This window comes from Accipiter gentilis, chromosome 19 (assembly GCF_929443795.1).
Source record: "Accipiter gentilis chromosome 19, bAccGen1.1, whole genome shotgun sequence".
Lineage (NCBI taxonomy): Eukaryota > Metazoa > Chordata > Aves > Accipitriformes > Accipitridae > Astur > Astur gentilis.
In genome coordinates, this window is record NC_064898.1 from 8178231 (window position 1) to 8194037 (window position 15807).

General features: G+C 37.7%; 1 protein-coding gene and 1 long non-coding RNA gene across 16 annotated transcripts in view; one reads left to right on the plus strand and one right to left on the minus strand.

Annotated features, from left to right (window-relative positions):
• The window catches only part of LOC126048201 (uncharacterized), a 566030-nt gene that overhangs the window by 36729 nt on the left and 513494 nt on the right, over nucleotides 1-15807 (minus strand). The window lies entirely within an intron of this gene.
• ZDHHC20 (zinc finger DHHC-type palmitoyltransferase 20) overlaps nucleotides 1-15807 on the plus strand; it is a 45409-nt gene that overhangs the window by 20814 nt on the left and 8788 nt on the right. For 8 of the 15 annotated variants that reach the window (XR_007508808.1, XM_049822824.1, XM_049822827.1 and 5 more), the window contains 7 exons: nucleotides 2688-2782; nucleotides 5768-5830; nucleotides 6331-6451; nucleotides 7816-7885; nucleotides 9097-9129; nucleotides 9951-10071; nucleotides 15210-15245. Coding sequence is in view for 14 of the 15 variants with exons in the window: in XM_049822824.1 (XP_049678781.1) it covers nucleotides 2688-2782; nucleotides 5768-5830; nucleotides 6331-6451; nucleotides 7816-7885; nucleotides 9097-9129; nucleotides 9951-10071; nucleotides 15210-15245 (539 nt within the window). In the remaining variant the exon portion in view is untranslated. Of the gene's footprint in view, nucleotides 1-2687; nucleotides 2783-4815; nucleotides 4930-5767; nucleotides 5831-6330; nucleotides 6452-7815; nucleotides 7886-9096; nucleotides 9130-9950; nucleotides 10072-15209; nucleotides 15246-15807 lie in introns of those variants that run through there. The other 7 variants (XM_049822829.1, XM_049822833.1, XM_049822830.1 and 4 more) reach the window with 4 other exon arrangements.

Here is a 15807-nt window from a genome sequence, read left to right on the forward strand (position 1 = left end):
TCCTTTTACTCCAGTACTTAATTACAACTTTTGATTAAATTAGTGGTGATTTCTTCACCCTATTAAGGCTAATTGTTTCTTTGTAATTTCATATTCTTACCTAGATTTATATCCATTGGGATAGGGGAATAAAGTCAACTCTGAGTATCTCTTAACAATATAATATACTTCTGTTATATATTATTACCTCTCTTTAATCTGACTCAGTCTTGGAAATAGTGTTAAGAATGATTCAGAAAAGGATGTTAAGGGCAAATCTTAGGAGGCCTTACCATATTTTAGGAGGATTCTAAGAGCATGTCTTAAGACATTGTCCTCCTGAGGGCATAAATTGTGGTCTAATATGCGTCAGTGCCTTTAAAGAGAAGTGACTTTACTTGGTCACAGCATGGCACCAAGAATCCTGGATTCCCTTAGCATAGCCAGGACTTCCTCATGACTCTGAGTCTGGCTAAACTGGCAGATACTGGGGTTTGAGGTTTTTGACCTATTTTCCATCTAGCTTGTAATTACAAGAAAATGAGCTGAACAGGAATGAGGCTGGTTTGTATTTGTACTGGTAACTGATGCAAGATGCTTCAGGGAGTAGTCTGCAGAGGAGATACTGCTGTCCAAACCAGTGGGTAGATGGACTGCCAAAGTAAAGCTGTCAAAAATGGTACCTTCCCTCCCTCTCGTTTCTTGGGGAGCACAGACAGGACAGATATCTGTAATCACAGTAGGAATGGCAGCACAGGAGTGGGAAAAGAAGCAAGAATCTAGTCAGTGTGGGGCCAGTATGGACTGCCAGTTGTAGGCTCTTTCTCCTGTAGACTGGGTGGTGCCCATCACTGGAACAGCTGTGAAAGTCTTGCTTGTCCTTGAGTTGCCCCAGTTTGGCTCCTGAGGACAGCCCTTGGCTTTTAATGATAGTGACAAATCGCAAGATCTCTGTTATTGCAAGAGTGCAAGAGCACTTTAACAGCCGCCTCTTTCTAGTAAATACTGGTAGCACTGGCACAGATCTGTACCATTGCTTGCAGCCAGCCTTGGCGCCTGTTATTCTGTGTGTTGTTGGGGCATTTACAGCCTGTGACAACACTGAGGTTCTGCTCTTTGAAGTATTGTGTGTGCACTAAAAAATACTCCCTCAAAAGAATCTGAATTCTGGGGGTGATTTCTACAGACAGAATAGAACTGTTTACTGTGTAAGTTAATTTTGCTGTGCCCTGCCCTCCCCTGTATCTCATTTCCTCTTTCTTTCTACTTAGTTCCGCTCATCATCTTCTCCCCCGAAGCTCTGATCTGTGCAGCTGATTCCACTGCAATTTTGTGTCCATTTCTTCTCTTTTCCAAACAATTTTCTCCTGCTTTAATTGCTTAACATTATCTTTGAATGTGTCTAGTATTTTTTTAATAAAAGACAATTTATAATTATGCAGTGCCCAGTACAGTGATACACAAGTTCTTTCCTATCACAATGGCAATTTTAGGATGGCTTTGGAAAAAGGTTTTGCTTCTTGCATTTTCAGTCAGCTCCACAGCTGAAAATTTGCCAAATTTCTCTGTAAGGTTGGAGGAGTCAGAGGCAAAGGTAAAAAGCATAATTCTCTGAAGAAAGCTCAAATACAGTTTGTTTGGGTTTTTTACTGCAACAAGCAATGAAGATCCTGAAAGATGATAGATTAAGATAATATCTTGTGACTGTGCACAAGCATTTTCTGAGCTGTTGGAAGTTCCCAAAGTTTCAAGCCTGTTCTGCCATCCATGAAGTATGTCATACGCCTTCTTAAAGGACTCTCTTTATGCACATGGGAAAGTAGGTCAAGTTTCCTTCTTCATGCAACTGAAGATAATATAAGTGAAGATAATGTAAATATTTAGTATGACTTCTTTTCTCAGGCTTGCTGTTCTGGCACAACTGATCTGTTTCCTCTTGACAAGTGGTAAAAGAAACCATTAGAGGAAACAAGATTGGAAGAAGCCTCCTGGGTCATAAGGTCTGAGTCTCTGGTCTTTAAGGCAACCATATCACATCAACCCATTTATAAATGGATTGAGCTCCCTACTAAAGCCACCCACATTTTGTTGCCACTGTGACTATAATAGCAGGACCCTTCCCGATTATATTCCTCTGATGATGTGAAAGAAGATAATCAGACAATTTTTAACTCACACCTATCTCTCATCTTGGAGTGCAGTCCTCTCCAAACCCCTGGTTTGGAGTTTTTACTGTCACTGATGATCAGTGGCTTCTACAATGGCACAATACCGTGCTGTTTCTACTAGAAGTAGAAATTAAATTGAATTCTCCAAGTTAGTTATCAAATACTTTACTATACTCTAGAACAGAATTGTAGCATCTTCTTTATCCAAAAAGGTTAGTCACTTACATGCAACAGGTGAAGCTGTGTTCAGTTCTGGGTTTTCTTGGTTGGTTTGGTTTTTTCCCTTCAAAGTCTGTTTTAGATTTGTACATAAAAGCATATTATTTCCTTGAGGGATAGCACCCATTATATTTGGTGCTTTTTTGTTTTTAAGTGAGCACTCCTAGAGTGGTAAGTCCACCCAGGGAAAGGGGTTTAATGTAACTTAATTTTATCAGGTGATTCATAGCTTAGTAGTTTAGCTCTTATCAAAGATCAGGGATTTTATTTCTTGTTCTTTCCAGCTGTATTCACCAAACTCTTACTTGTGTTTTATTGCAGTTGTCTACCTTGTGGTTTTCCATCTGTCATTTGTCATGTTTGTATGGTCCTATTGGAAGACAATTTTCACATCTCCTGCATCCCCCTCTAATGAGGTAAATATAACATTAGAAAAATGTCAATGCCTTTTTTTATAAATAGCTGAACTGTTTTTGGTGATGAAACTTGCTAGCAGTACTGCATGATTCACCTTTCCCTTCTCATTATCTAAAATAGAACAGCATGACAGTGTATCATGAATGAAAATGATCCAGTTACTCTTAAAATACTGCATACTTTGTGTAATGACATTTCCTTATATGAAATGTGTGTTTAATTCATCAGAAGTTTGATGGTCATGTACAGTGCTTTGCTATGAAGTAGCTTGCTTGAAACCTGGAATTTTTAAAGCCAATAAATCAAATACAGTGACAATATTTTTATATTTCCATTTTAGGCAGTTTTGACCTTTGTTTGGGTAAGAAAAATTAGTAATGCAATATATACTCATAACCTGGAGAACTGAACCACTTAGTAGTAAGTCAAGGGTTAAGGTTTAGGGACAATTGAGAATATATAATAGCAAAAGAATGCTTGATGACTGTAAGAACTTTTGTTTTGAAAAAGAACAGTATTAATTGCAATAAGCCTGAGATGGATTATCTTGTTTTCTATTTTCTCTAAGGTGTGTGTATATAGGGATTAAATACTGGCACCAAATTTAAAATACCTCCCTTCCCTTCTGTGGTTTTATAAAGCTTTTAAATTGGCTAAACCATTTGAGGCTTTGGTTGCTCTATGGAGGTTGAATTTTTATTCTGATTTTGGCAAGACTGACTTTCATTGCTAATGTCAACCTTAAACGTTTTTGAAAAGAGTTAAAACCATGCTTCTAAGGAAAAGCAAATGCTGCTCTGCAGTGCTTAATTATGGCTTAGAGATCTGTATCTTAAAGCTACAGAATATAAAATCAAAAAAGCTAAAGACTATTCTGTTTAGCTAAGCAAAAGAGTAGTACTGAACTGTTAAACCTAAAAATTCAAAGGGACTTGTCTTCAGGGTGGTTTGTTTTGGTTTTATCTGGGGTGGTTCTGCTGGAAAATGGTAAGTTAAGCAGGTTAGCTAATTAAAATGTGGTTGGAACTGTGTTATTCCAGGTTTTGTAAAGCTAATGGAACTAGAGCTGCACATAAAACTAATGCCTAGTAACTTTTACTGTCTGCATGGATTCTTCAATAATAGAAAACTTCCTCTGACAGTACTTATCCTGTAGTTACAGTAATGTTCTGGGAAGCTTTTCATATTCAGTGAGTGAAAGGGATGATTTGGGCATACAGCATGTAACGAATATTTTCTATATCAAGTGTGGGGGAAGATCAGATTTAATACAATTTTCTTCTACAGCTAGCTTTTAAAAAAAAAAAAAAAACAAACCACAGCAACAGCAAACAACAAAAAAACACACCAAAAAAAAACCACAAAAACCAACCAAACAAAAAAAACCACCACCACTTTTTCTTTCTGGGCAAGTCCCTTCTGTTCATGTACCAGTGAGTACTTTATGCTGGTTATACTTAAAAACAAACCCTGACTTCAGAATCTCCCCATTGTATGAGAGTGTAAACGTATATATTTTTAGTCATTCAAATTAGCCATTCTTGCAAAACAAATAGCATCCTGTGATCTTACTATTGAACTAAAAAAAGATTCTGCAGCTGCTGTTGTCTTAGTGTAATCCCTGTACATTTGTCATAAGAAAGAACAATCAACATTATACAAGATCCAGAAAGAGGAAGGAAACAAAGGGACTCTTTCTGTTTTCAATAAGAACTGGTGGAACCTCATTGGAAATTCTGTTAGCTGTGTGGTAACAGACAACTTTTGATGTCTTTGAACTTATCCTGCCATTGTCCAAAGAGAATGTGGTCTCATGGCCCTATTAATTTCTGAAATTAGAACAGAAATGTAGCTCTTCGGAAAACCAATATCCTATCCAGGATTTTTGGAGTAATATTATGGTGATACTTGGACAAATTGAAGAAGTTTAAATATTGTGATTTAGTTCCTTTTATGTGCGTTAATGGTTTGCCATAGAAATGTCATCTAGAAGTAGTATTTCACGTTTAATGCAACCTCTGCTTGATTGCAGGTCATGGAGATAGGCATTGGGTCACCTAGCAGACTCACAAGGGCAGTAGGGAGGAAGGCATATTGCACCATTGTTTGCTGGCATGATGCTTCATATCTGTTTTAAACTTTTGATGTAAGCATCTCCAGTTTTTGTATTTGAAAAAATATGTCTCTTAGAGATTAAGATTAAACAACGAGGTCAAACTTTTGGTGATGACTGAATTTTTAAACTTTAATTTCACCCTTTGCATAGATTAATCCTAGGTTTTGATTATTTAAAAGGTGATTATGTTTCATGTTTCATCTTGAATGGTGGGTAGGCTCAATAACTGGGATGATACTACATGTAACAGGAGGCTCAACTAGATTCTGTGAGATATGAGGCAACTTCTTTGCATTCTGGGTTAGGAAATAACACAGAGAAATTGCAGCAATGTCTTGTTGCTTCCTCCTTTCTGTAAGTGGAGTCTTCATTGTTGCTTGCCAACTGACTGTAATCCAAAAGACGAGAAAGTACAGGATGAGAGGAAAATCCATGTGAACTAATCATATACATGTTCTTGGTAGGAAAATATGGTCATATTAAACCACACTAAGCCAATTTTTGTTTCAGCTGCACACACAGCATTTTCCACTCACTACTATGAATACTTTGTCTATGTGTGCTCATAAAAAGGGCTCTTATAGTCCATACAGGAAGCTCAGTTTAAAACTGCTTTGGGACAGAGAAATACCAGAGGAAATAGTGAGTCCAGCCCCCATTCCACAGGGTCTTGTTAGCACACTGGGTTTTGTGGGGCTTAATGGTAAAGCTCCTAATTTCAGTGCTGTTTCAAACCAAACTAAGTGTTTCACAAGTGAGTAAAAGCTCTCCAAGTTCTTCTGGTAAAGTTTCACATTTCGTTGAGGCTTCAGCAGGAATGTTCTTTGTGCTTTACTCAGAATTGTAACTCTTCTCTCAAACTGTACAGGCTTTGCTGAAGTTGCTTTCAATACAGCTCATGGATGTTGAGACTAGTGCTGACAACTCGCAAGTAAAAATTCAAGTTAAACTCATTCAACTTCTGTGCTGAAGCCATAAAGCCCCTCCTCCCTTTTTCCCCCCTCTGGTTTGTACCCCTCTCTAAGCCAGCGAGAGGAAGTGGGGTAAGATAACTTTGGTGCCCTGTGCACCTTCCCCTTGTTCACAGATCATTTAATTTACACTTAACAGGAATTAAAGGAAAGGTTGCACCTTCTTACAACTCCCAAGTCTCTGCCTTCTTTTGTGTTGAAGGGAAAATGCTGTAGCTAATGAAACAGAGATAAAGATTATTTTCTTTAAAATATGCCCAGGACCATCATGGAGTTTTAAGGATCTCCTGTAATTCCTCTAGCATTCTTTTTTCTTTATGTGGGTTTTTTGGGGTCTGTGGGTAGGGGTTGTCAAAAGATATAGGATTAATATACATAGGGTCTTTTCCTTGGAGCTTGACTAGAACACAAGGTAATAATTAATCTCTTTCTTTAATTCCATTTTCTCCCTCCCTCTTAGTTCTGCTTGTCAAAAGCTGATAAAGAACAATATGAAAAAGAAGAGAGACCAGAATCCCAGCAGGAGATTTTGAGAAGAGCTGCTAAAGACTTGCCTATCTATACGACAACAGCATCGAGAGGTGAGATATAAAGATAATTCTGTGCTCCTGAAGCTGCTAGTTGAATTCAGTGAAATTAATTTGATGTCACTGAATGAACACTCTGTTAAGCGCATATTGCTAAGGCCATGAACTTGTTTTGTTATTTGTTTGGGCTGGTTTTTCTTCCCCGAAGAGAAACTGGAGTCCTTTGTCTGGGGATCTCAACATGCAGCCAAAATTTGGAATAAAAAAAAAATCCTCTTCTAGCAAGCAGATAATATTTATCTCTAATTGTGGCTATAAAAAATAAACACAGAAAAGAAATATAGCTAATACAGCTAGAAATAGAGAAAATTAAACTTCTTACTCAATTTTGTAGTCATTTATATCCCACTTTTAAAATTCTTTTTTCTGAGCTGCATCAGTTCAGCAGGAGGAGAAACATCACACTTAAGGCTAGAATTTAAGAAGGAATAAATCTTGTTTCATTCCCATCTGTAATTCAGTACAAAGCTGGTTATGGGCTATTTCTGTATTTGCCTTTAATACGTATAGGCATTTTTATTCCAACTTATATATGAATGATCTGTGAAACTGCTCTTATACATATGTATATTCTTAAAATCTAGCATTTATATGTATATATGTATCTGTTTCTCTTTCTTGAAACTAGCAACCCAGTAGAGTTTTCCAAAAACATAAACCACTCAGAATAACTGTTACCAAAGTTTACTGTGACTTTCCAAAGTCTAAGGACACCTGGCTTTTTTAAATACAAGCATCCCTTTAAGGGAGTCCCAGTCTTAAGTTCCTGGGGTGGTCTGGGTAGCTCTTGCCAGCTCTTGGTCCTGCTTAGCTGTAGGTGTTGACTTTCCTCCTCCTTTCAAACTGCCTCTGCTGGTGTTTTATTTCCATTGAGAAGAGCCTGAAGGCTTGTTTAAAAATATCCAGGAAAGAAGAGGAAGGGCTGATTTACTGAACACTCTGCTAGATCACTATTTGCTGAAGAGGATAAAGAAAGCTAATGCAGAAAGTTGGCTTGCTGGAAGAATGTAGTTTCACAAATAGGATGCCTGAGTACCCTGTCTGGAGGTGACAGAAAGCAAGTGATAGGGGATCAGTACAAGAGGATGAAGGATGGGAAGACTCCGGAGCCAAAGTATAAATGGAAATGGACTCTGTACAGTAGTAATAGGCAAAATTGTTTAAAATACTTTCATATGTTACATTTCTTAAAAAAATAAAATATACATATCATATGGGAGTAGGCACACGAAGGTCTGTGAGAACAGGTGTGGCAGGGGAGGGCAGGAAGCTCTTTAAGATTCAGTTCATGCTAAGGAGGAAAACCTTTGTAAAATTAAATGAGTTCTAATCACTTGACCCTTGCCACTTGAATGCAGCCATCAGATACTGTGATCGATGCCAGCTAATCAAACCTGACCGCTGCCACCACTGTTCTGCATGTGACATGTAAGTTACTGAATCTGAAATGATGGGTGTTCTCTCTCCTGCAATCATGAGTTCACTGTGTTCATGTCTTCAGTGTGTCAGCCCTTGCATAAAAGCAGGTTTTACTATTTGTTCCTCTCTCAGACCCACAGTACTTGGATTTCACAAAAGAGCAAAGTTCTTCTGTTGGTGCAGTATTACTATTGCAGCTCCATTGTTCAAAGTGGTAGAACTTTTTAGGAGACCTGCTTGTAGCTTTGTAAAACAGTGCTTATATTAAAATAGAAATAAATAAAAAATTAGAAAATCAGCAACTGAAAGTAAAGAAAGGCAGGTCTGAGATACCAGCACCAGCAAATGCTTATTATAGAACTTTTTTATTGTATCTTGCTTCTGCAGCCTTGAAACAGACGTGTGCTACTAATAATGCTAAAAGTCCTTATCTCAAAGATTGACAGTGGAATCTCATGCCTTAACTATTTCGAAGACATTGCTGCTATTCCCTAGCTTCATTCTGAATCATCAGAGAAGTCTGCAAGGCCACTGAAGACTGAGTCTCTGAGTGAGACTTCAGTAGGTTGGGCTTGAGGAAATCTAGTGAACTGAAGAACCTGACACACATCTTTTGGCTAAAATCAAATTTATTAGCAAATACAGTGAATGTCTGTGTGTCTGAAATGTCTTGTATCTGTCCTTATACTAAAACTGGATGAAAATGGTATGTGGACTATTCAAATTACCCACTGTGCTGCTCTTTTCCTCAATTAATTTTAAAAAACAAACAAGCAAGCAAGCAGCAAACAAAAAAAGGTAGCAAAAATAGTCCCAAGGTAGACTTTAGTTAAAGTGAATGCCAGGCTAACATACCTTATCCACACAACTCTGAATGGTCCTTTGGCTTTGTTTTCTCTCAGTGTGCACGTAAAACTAGTATGGCTTAATAAACTATTACATAGTGTTGCTCATTAATGCTCCCCATGTTAATTTAAGAGACTCTCTTCATAACTCTTCTGAATCTCATTTGGTCATTTTGCGTGAAAGGATGGCTGCTATAATACAGAGATTTGGCATGATTGAGAAGGACTTGAAAAAGATACAGTGGGGCAAAATAGTTTAAAAACAAAACAAACAAACAAAAAACCCCAACCTCCAAACCTGTAGAAGCTAAAAGTATGTGTTTTAGGGAGAAAATGTATTTTTTGCTTTAACTTACTGGAAATTATCTCTTTCAGATGTGTACTAAAAATGGACCACCACTGTCCATGGTAAGTTTATAGAAACAAAAAAAAAAAGATCAGTGTAATAATGATGACTTAGATCCTACCTGATTAATTAGACACTGCTTCAAAAATGCAACTTTGATTTTCACAGAACTTCTTGTGTCTTTAATATGTAAAAATCTTGTTCCTAATGTGTGTTGCAACATACAGTTTTAGGCCCAGTACCCCAAATCATGCAGCTTCTCCTTATATAGAGAAACTCTGGTGTTAACAAGACCTATGAGAAATGGCATTTCTTTTGTTTAGTTTGTATTGTTACCAGGAGAGGAGATACCTACTACATTGTGAAAATCAGTTCTTGGTTCTAGATGGTACATACGACTCACTCGGACAGTTACTCTTCTGTGGTTTGTATTCACTGGTAGTCAGTAAAAATATTATCTGCTGTCACTATAAAAATACTGCTATCGGTAGTTGACTTGAAAGTGGTTTTGTAACCAGAGCAACATCCACTGAAATTGATGGAGAGGCTCGTACTATCTTCTGTGATGACTGCAGTTAGTTCATAGTGTGTGACGCTTCCTATACAGACTGTATGTATCATACGCTTTGCCAGCTTATGTCCTGTCCTGTAGAACTTCATGGGGGACAAAATTATTTGAGGGGCCCAGATCATTTGGCCTGAGGAAAGAGACTTCATTCAAAATGATGGCTTAAAATGCTTCTGAAACACTAGTGCCAGACTGTTTTGGACATACCACTGACATCATACATGTTATGCTTTGCAAAAGCTGAATGTATTATTTTTTATTTTATTTTATTTTTTGTATATCATAGTAACCTCTTTCTCTTTCCCCTCCTTCTAGGGTGAATAATTGTGTGGGATTTTCTAACTACAAATTCTTCCTCCTGTTTTTAATGTATTCCTTACTGTACTGTCTGTTTGTTGCTGCTACAGTCTTGCAGTACTTCATAAAGTTTTGGACAGTAAGTTCTAAGGGGTTTTTTTGTTCATTTGTTTAATCCTGCATGTGTTATTGGAGGCTGCATCAGCATGTTGTCACTCACTGTTTACTCTGTTCCATAGTTCATTACCATTAACAGCATCAATCGAAGCGGCTGAAGCAGGAGAACCTTCCGAATATTAATGAATTAAATGTATTATACTGCCCAGGATGAGTAATTGGGGGAAGAAGTTCTGATGAGGACACTGTGCAATTTCTCTGCTCCATCAAAACCAAGTGGCACAGCTCAGGTTTTTTTGAGACTATTGGATATAGATACGTAGATGTAGAAAGAACGGGCTATAGCAATTACATATATGTATGTGTGTATGTATATATATACACACATATATATATAAAAAAATACTGACAAATGTGAAATATAAGTAACAATTTTGTATCTTCCTAGATTTGTCTATGGATGCTACCAGATAAGGCAGATTAATTTCTTGGGAACTGACCGAGCTCTGATTTGAAGTCCCTGCACAGGCGTGTCTGAACTTCATACTAGTGGCTTTTATTGATCTGATATGGGTAGAATGCTAAGATATGTACAGTGTTAATGATATACATCCTCCTTGCAACTATTATCAGTTGTCAAATGATTGATACACATACATGCATCTTAGTAGATTTAATAACATTTATGTGAAGGGTAACTGTCCTTGTACATAGTGTTATATTCCTCTTATAAGTTTTGTTCCAGTCACATTCCAGGCTGAACAGAGAGTGTCTTCTGGTGTTGTTCCCTTTCATCTCCAAAACCTTGTACTGTGCCTTCCTGTCTCTAGGCAGAAGAGCTAGTGTCAGAATTCCCTTAATCAGTTTCCACTAACTAGCATGGGAATAATCACTGTAAGTGGAAGGCTCTCCATCACTTTATAAGTAAATAACAGCAGATATTTCTTAGATACTAGTTGCTGTCAGAGTAACTGGGAAAAGCAATCATCATCTGGAGCTGCAGAAATAATGTTTATTGGAGCAAAAAGATGTTGCCATGTCAGGCTAAGAGAAGCTTGATCATGTATTCAGAATAGCTGTATGTTGAGACAGTTGGCACTAGACAGGTAAGATAAGTGGTGCAAAAAGTATGTTTGTTTGTGTTCATCTAGGCCTATAGGTCTGATCTGCCAAAGTACTATGTTTCTCTTAGTCTGTCAGTTCTGTATAGCAGCCTGTCACTGGAGAGCAAGAAACTATGTGGGAATTGAGCTGTCAGTATTGTGTGAGATGAAAGCCATAAATATATTTATCAGTCATAGCTGTGGCTTGACAGGTATTTCAAATGAAATGGTCTGATTCTGCTGTTCAGTCTTGCTTGACTGTAAATAGTTAAATTTTTAATTTGTGAATGTGCCACTCCCAAACATCTGCCTGGCTGCTTTCCAGTGCTTTGTATGCAATGTCTAATGAAACTGTAGATGCACTCTTACATATTTACCAGTCAGTGCTTGAGCAAAAAAAATGAATTTGCTTTGTCACCTCACTTCATAAGTGTTAGTGCAATAAAAGTCCACAGGACATCTGACCATAATGTACATTTAATACCAGCATTTGCAGCAAGGCTCTTCCAAAGCCCATTGGACACAATATTGAAGTGGACCCTTGAGCAGAGGAAGTAAACTTAAGAGAGTTTGGGGATTTGGTGGTTTTTTAATTAGTTGTTAAAAATGCCTCCTGCAAGAATGGGCTACTTCTGAAATGTGACAATAGACAATGTAGTTGTGTGCACTTGTTGTTTTCAGTTCCGGTTACTTCCAAGACAGAATCTGGTGATGCCACAATCTTATCATTAGAGTAGGTCTCTGAGTCACTTTACTCATATTAAATCATTCATTCCACAAAGCTAATATTCCTCTGATCTTATAATAGCTTGATTAAAGTAGACTTCCAGAAAGAGGTGGCAGCACCATAATCACTTGGCTTGCAATATTTAGCATGTCTCTAGTATGTAAGCTTTTAGGCAAGTGCTGTTCACTGCAAAATAGAGTCCTGGAAGCTTCTCTCTACAGCTGTATCCAGATCAGAGCAGGGTACTGCTGACACGTGCTGTCTGTAGACTGCTTCAGTATATTGCTAATGCTCAGCTTTGTGTGCTACAGCATCAAACAGATTACCATTTTGACATTTTCTGTTGAGGCTCTCTAGGTATTGTTTTTTCCCCCCAAAGCTTGACTATCAGAAATGTTATAGTATACCTTCAGAAGGTAGTTTTTCTTTTTTGCTTCATCATGGATGTTTTTCAGAGAAAGTGTGCAATAAACTGCTGCATATGTCCAGTGTTAGGATGGAAGATGAACTGCTTCTTGGGGAGTGTAGCCTTGGTTGCTTCAAAAGTTGTAGTAATGAGGTTGTGAAGGTGTATGTACTAACTACACAAATTTTAGCAATCCATTGTTTTGCACTGTTCACAATACTTGGATAGAGACACAACACACATATGCAGATACTTGCAAACATTGTTAGAAATGCACACCTACCAAACTCTTCTGTTGAAGAAAGCCTTTGTTTCCTGCTTGCACATGCAAGACTTCAACATAGCATATTTCATGCTCTATGCAGAAGTGCTGAAGAAGGATCTTGTTACTGTTCATACACTGGTGGAACACCCATACTGGCTGTAAACGTTTACTACAGGCTTACACACTGATGCAGATGTTAAAATCTGTTTTGTAGATCAAGGGAATGTGAATTACTCCTTTTTTTTATACTCGTAACCATTTTTCTTATACTCATGAAATTTTTATTTCTACCTAGGAAGTTGTTAAAGATAAGCAGATAAAACCTCAGTTTAACCAAATGTATTTGACACAAACACCAGCACTGGCTGAACGCCCGGTCCTTGGATGCCTTGTTTACAAACTGCACTGGGTGGTACTTCCCAGTGTATATTCGTATCTAACCTCATTCCTGCTGCACTCCCTCCACCTTGAAACTTTTGTATTTTCCAGCTGTTTTCGGTGTCTTTCATTGTCCTCCAAATTATTTTGGCAATCCTGAGTATAGCTAATACATGGGTGTAATATGGCTTCTGGGTAGGTGGCACACACTTTGCAAAACTTTGGTTGTCTTAACAAAAACAAAAAACAAAATGAAAAAGAGCAATTCCAGATCCTTAGTTAGATCTCATTTCTTTTGCATAGACACGTAAGGACATATACCAGATCTTCTGAGTTTTTTCTAGACTTAAGCTAGACCTAGCTAGTGAAAGATGAGTAACGAGTCAATGTCTGACAGCACTTTTTTTGTTGTGGGTTTTGTTTGGGGGTTTTTGTGACCTGATAGCTGCTCATATGACTCTATGCTTGTGAAGGAGTTTGTAGGGGACTCTTCACAATAGTGACTGGCTTCAGGCTATTATGTGTGCTAAGTAGCCCAAATTTTATTGTGCAAATTCCCTTTGTAAGCTCTGCAGCTGTCTTGCTTCCAAGTCTCTGCTTCTGTGCTGCTGCTGAGCATAATGATTTTAAATAACTAATGTCTGAAGTTTCACACTCTTCACATGCTGTGGCATGTGGACTGCTGCTAGAACACAACTGTGAATAAGCCTGTTATATGCACTCAAAGCCTGCATGCTTCTCTCCAGGAAGGAATTGGCCTTTTTTTGAAAGATGCTTCAGTTCTGCAACTGTCATTCAAGAACTTACGACCAGTGGCTGAAACTGGGTAGTCAGAAGAAGTAAATGCTCCCTGGGGATCATGCAAATTAATCATGCATCATTCAAAAGATCCTTCTCCAAGTTATAGAGCTACTGTTTTTGGAAGATGGAACATAAAAATGGAAATAAACATATTTTTTTGGCCCACAGAAAACACAAAGACTAAGCTGCTACTGCTCTTTGATCTTCAAAATCAACTGACCTGAGAATTCTTTATAGGGAACTATTTTGTTTAAATATGCAATTCCAAAAGAGTCTTATAAGTAGAAGTTACAAAGATTAATTAGGAAATGGGAACACTGCATTGTGCTCTGAGGTAGGAAAAGTCATCATAGCTTTAACATGAAGCTTAGGTATAAGCAGCAATTGGAGTATGTATTTTGCTAGCCTTGATTTCAAAGGATCACAAAACACAACATATCCCTACAGCAGCGGAAAGAGGGACTGTTGCACAAATTGTCTAAGCAAAACTGCATTAAAAAAAAAAAGGGCAGTAAATAAGGAAACTGAACTGATGGCAGTTCAGAGAGCTGGACTCTGCTATCATTTGTTTACTGTAGCATGATCTGATGTTAGCCAGCATTTTGGAAAATGCTGTGTATATCTGCATGACTCTAAGGTAAATGCTTGGGCTCTCCCTAGGCTTTCTGCACAGATTAATGTAACTTAAAAGCCATACATCTTGCCTACAACAGATTCGTTAAGTGCTAGCATCTTAGCTAAGACTGCTAATACCACTGTTTAGGTATAAAGTTCAGAATTTAAAAACTAATTTTAACTAGGCTTTCCTGTTTCTGGTTTTATTTTCTTTAGTACTGGTTCAATTTCAGATGTTATGCTAAAGATACATCCCACAAACATATCTCAATATTGAAAGACACTGGGAAGAAGAAAAACTGTACTGATGTATTATGAGCTCTTTTTTTTTTTAAACAAAGAAAATTGTGCAAAGAATGGCAATTTATTTTTTTATGGTTTTGACTGAAACTGCATCTAATGGTAGTAAATATGTCCCAAAGTCAGAAAGATTTTGTAATTATAAACCATTGCTTCATACCTCTGGAGTATACTGAGCTTTTCAGACCTTTATGAATGGTTTCATCATACAGAATATTTACATAAACCTTACTTGTGATCAAAACAACTAGCAAAGAATGCACCTGGTGTAGCCATGCTGTTCAAGCTGAGGAACCACTTGAAAGTGATCCAGCTACAATCTGAATAGCAATACTTCCATGCTTCAGTAGCAAATTTCGTGCCTTGGAAGTTAGTAGTTGCTTTTATGTACTCTCTCCTCCGTTCTCTTGGAGAATGGGGGCTGCTGATGGGCGTTGGAACTCGGCATGTCCGAGAGCACGTGTGCACACCAACCATTTTGTTCTTAACAAAGCCTGTGCTGTTTTCAAACGCTTCGTCTTAACATAATACTAGTGTTTAATAAATTGTCTTTGTTTGCGCAAAGCTTTGCCGCAGGAAAGCTGCAGAGAGTTGTCCAAAGGTAAAATCCAATATTGCTGTAATTATTTAAATACTGCTCCTACTATAATTTTTCTCATCCAGTCATTCACAGTGGCTATTTACACCATTACAGAAGGAAGAAGACTTGTAATCTGTTTCCTGTGAATATAGGCAGTGTACAGGGATATAGATATGCCTGTGTGCACTTGATCTTAATTGCAATGTGTTTTAGTCTAAAAAAAATAAGCCTTAGATAAGTGGGTATACTGAATGAGGTAATGGAAAAAGTAATGGCAATAATGCTAACTAAACAGCTGAATAAAAATAGCCTCTCTGCTTTCATAGTGCTGTTAAAGGTCAACTACTTAAAAGTACTGTGATTTTAAGGATATAGAACTGGAATAGTATTGTTACAAATCCCATTGGCCTCTTGAAAGTGCAAGCCTAAAAATAGTTGGGGGTGGAATTGACTATCTGGTATGGGTGGGAGGTTATTTTTTATATGGTGGTTGTACTGAAATTGTTGTTTTTCATGTAGATCTTCTCGTGAATCACTTCTGCCTAGTCAGACATGGCAGATTTGTTTTGCTAGGTATATGCTG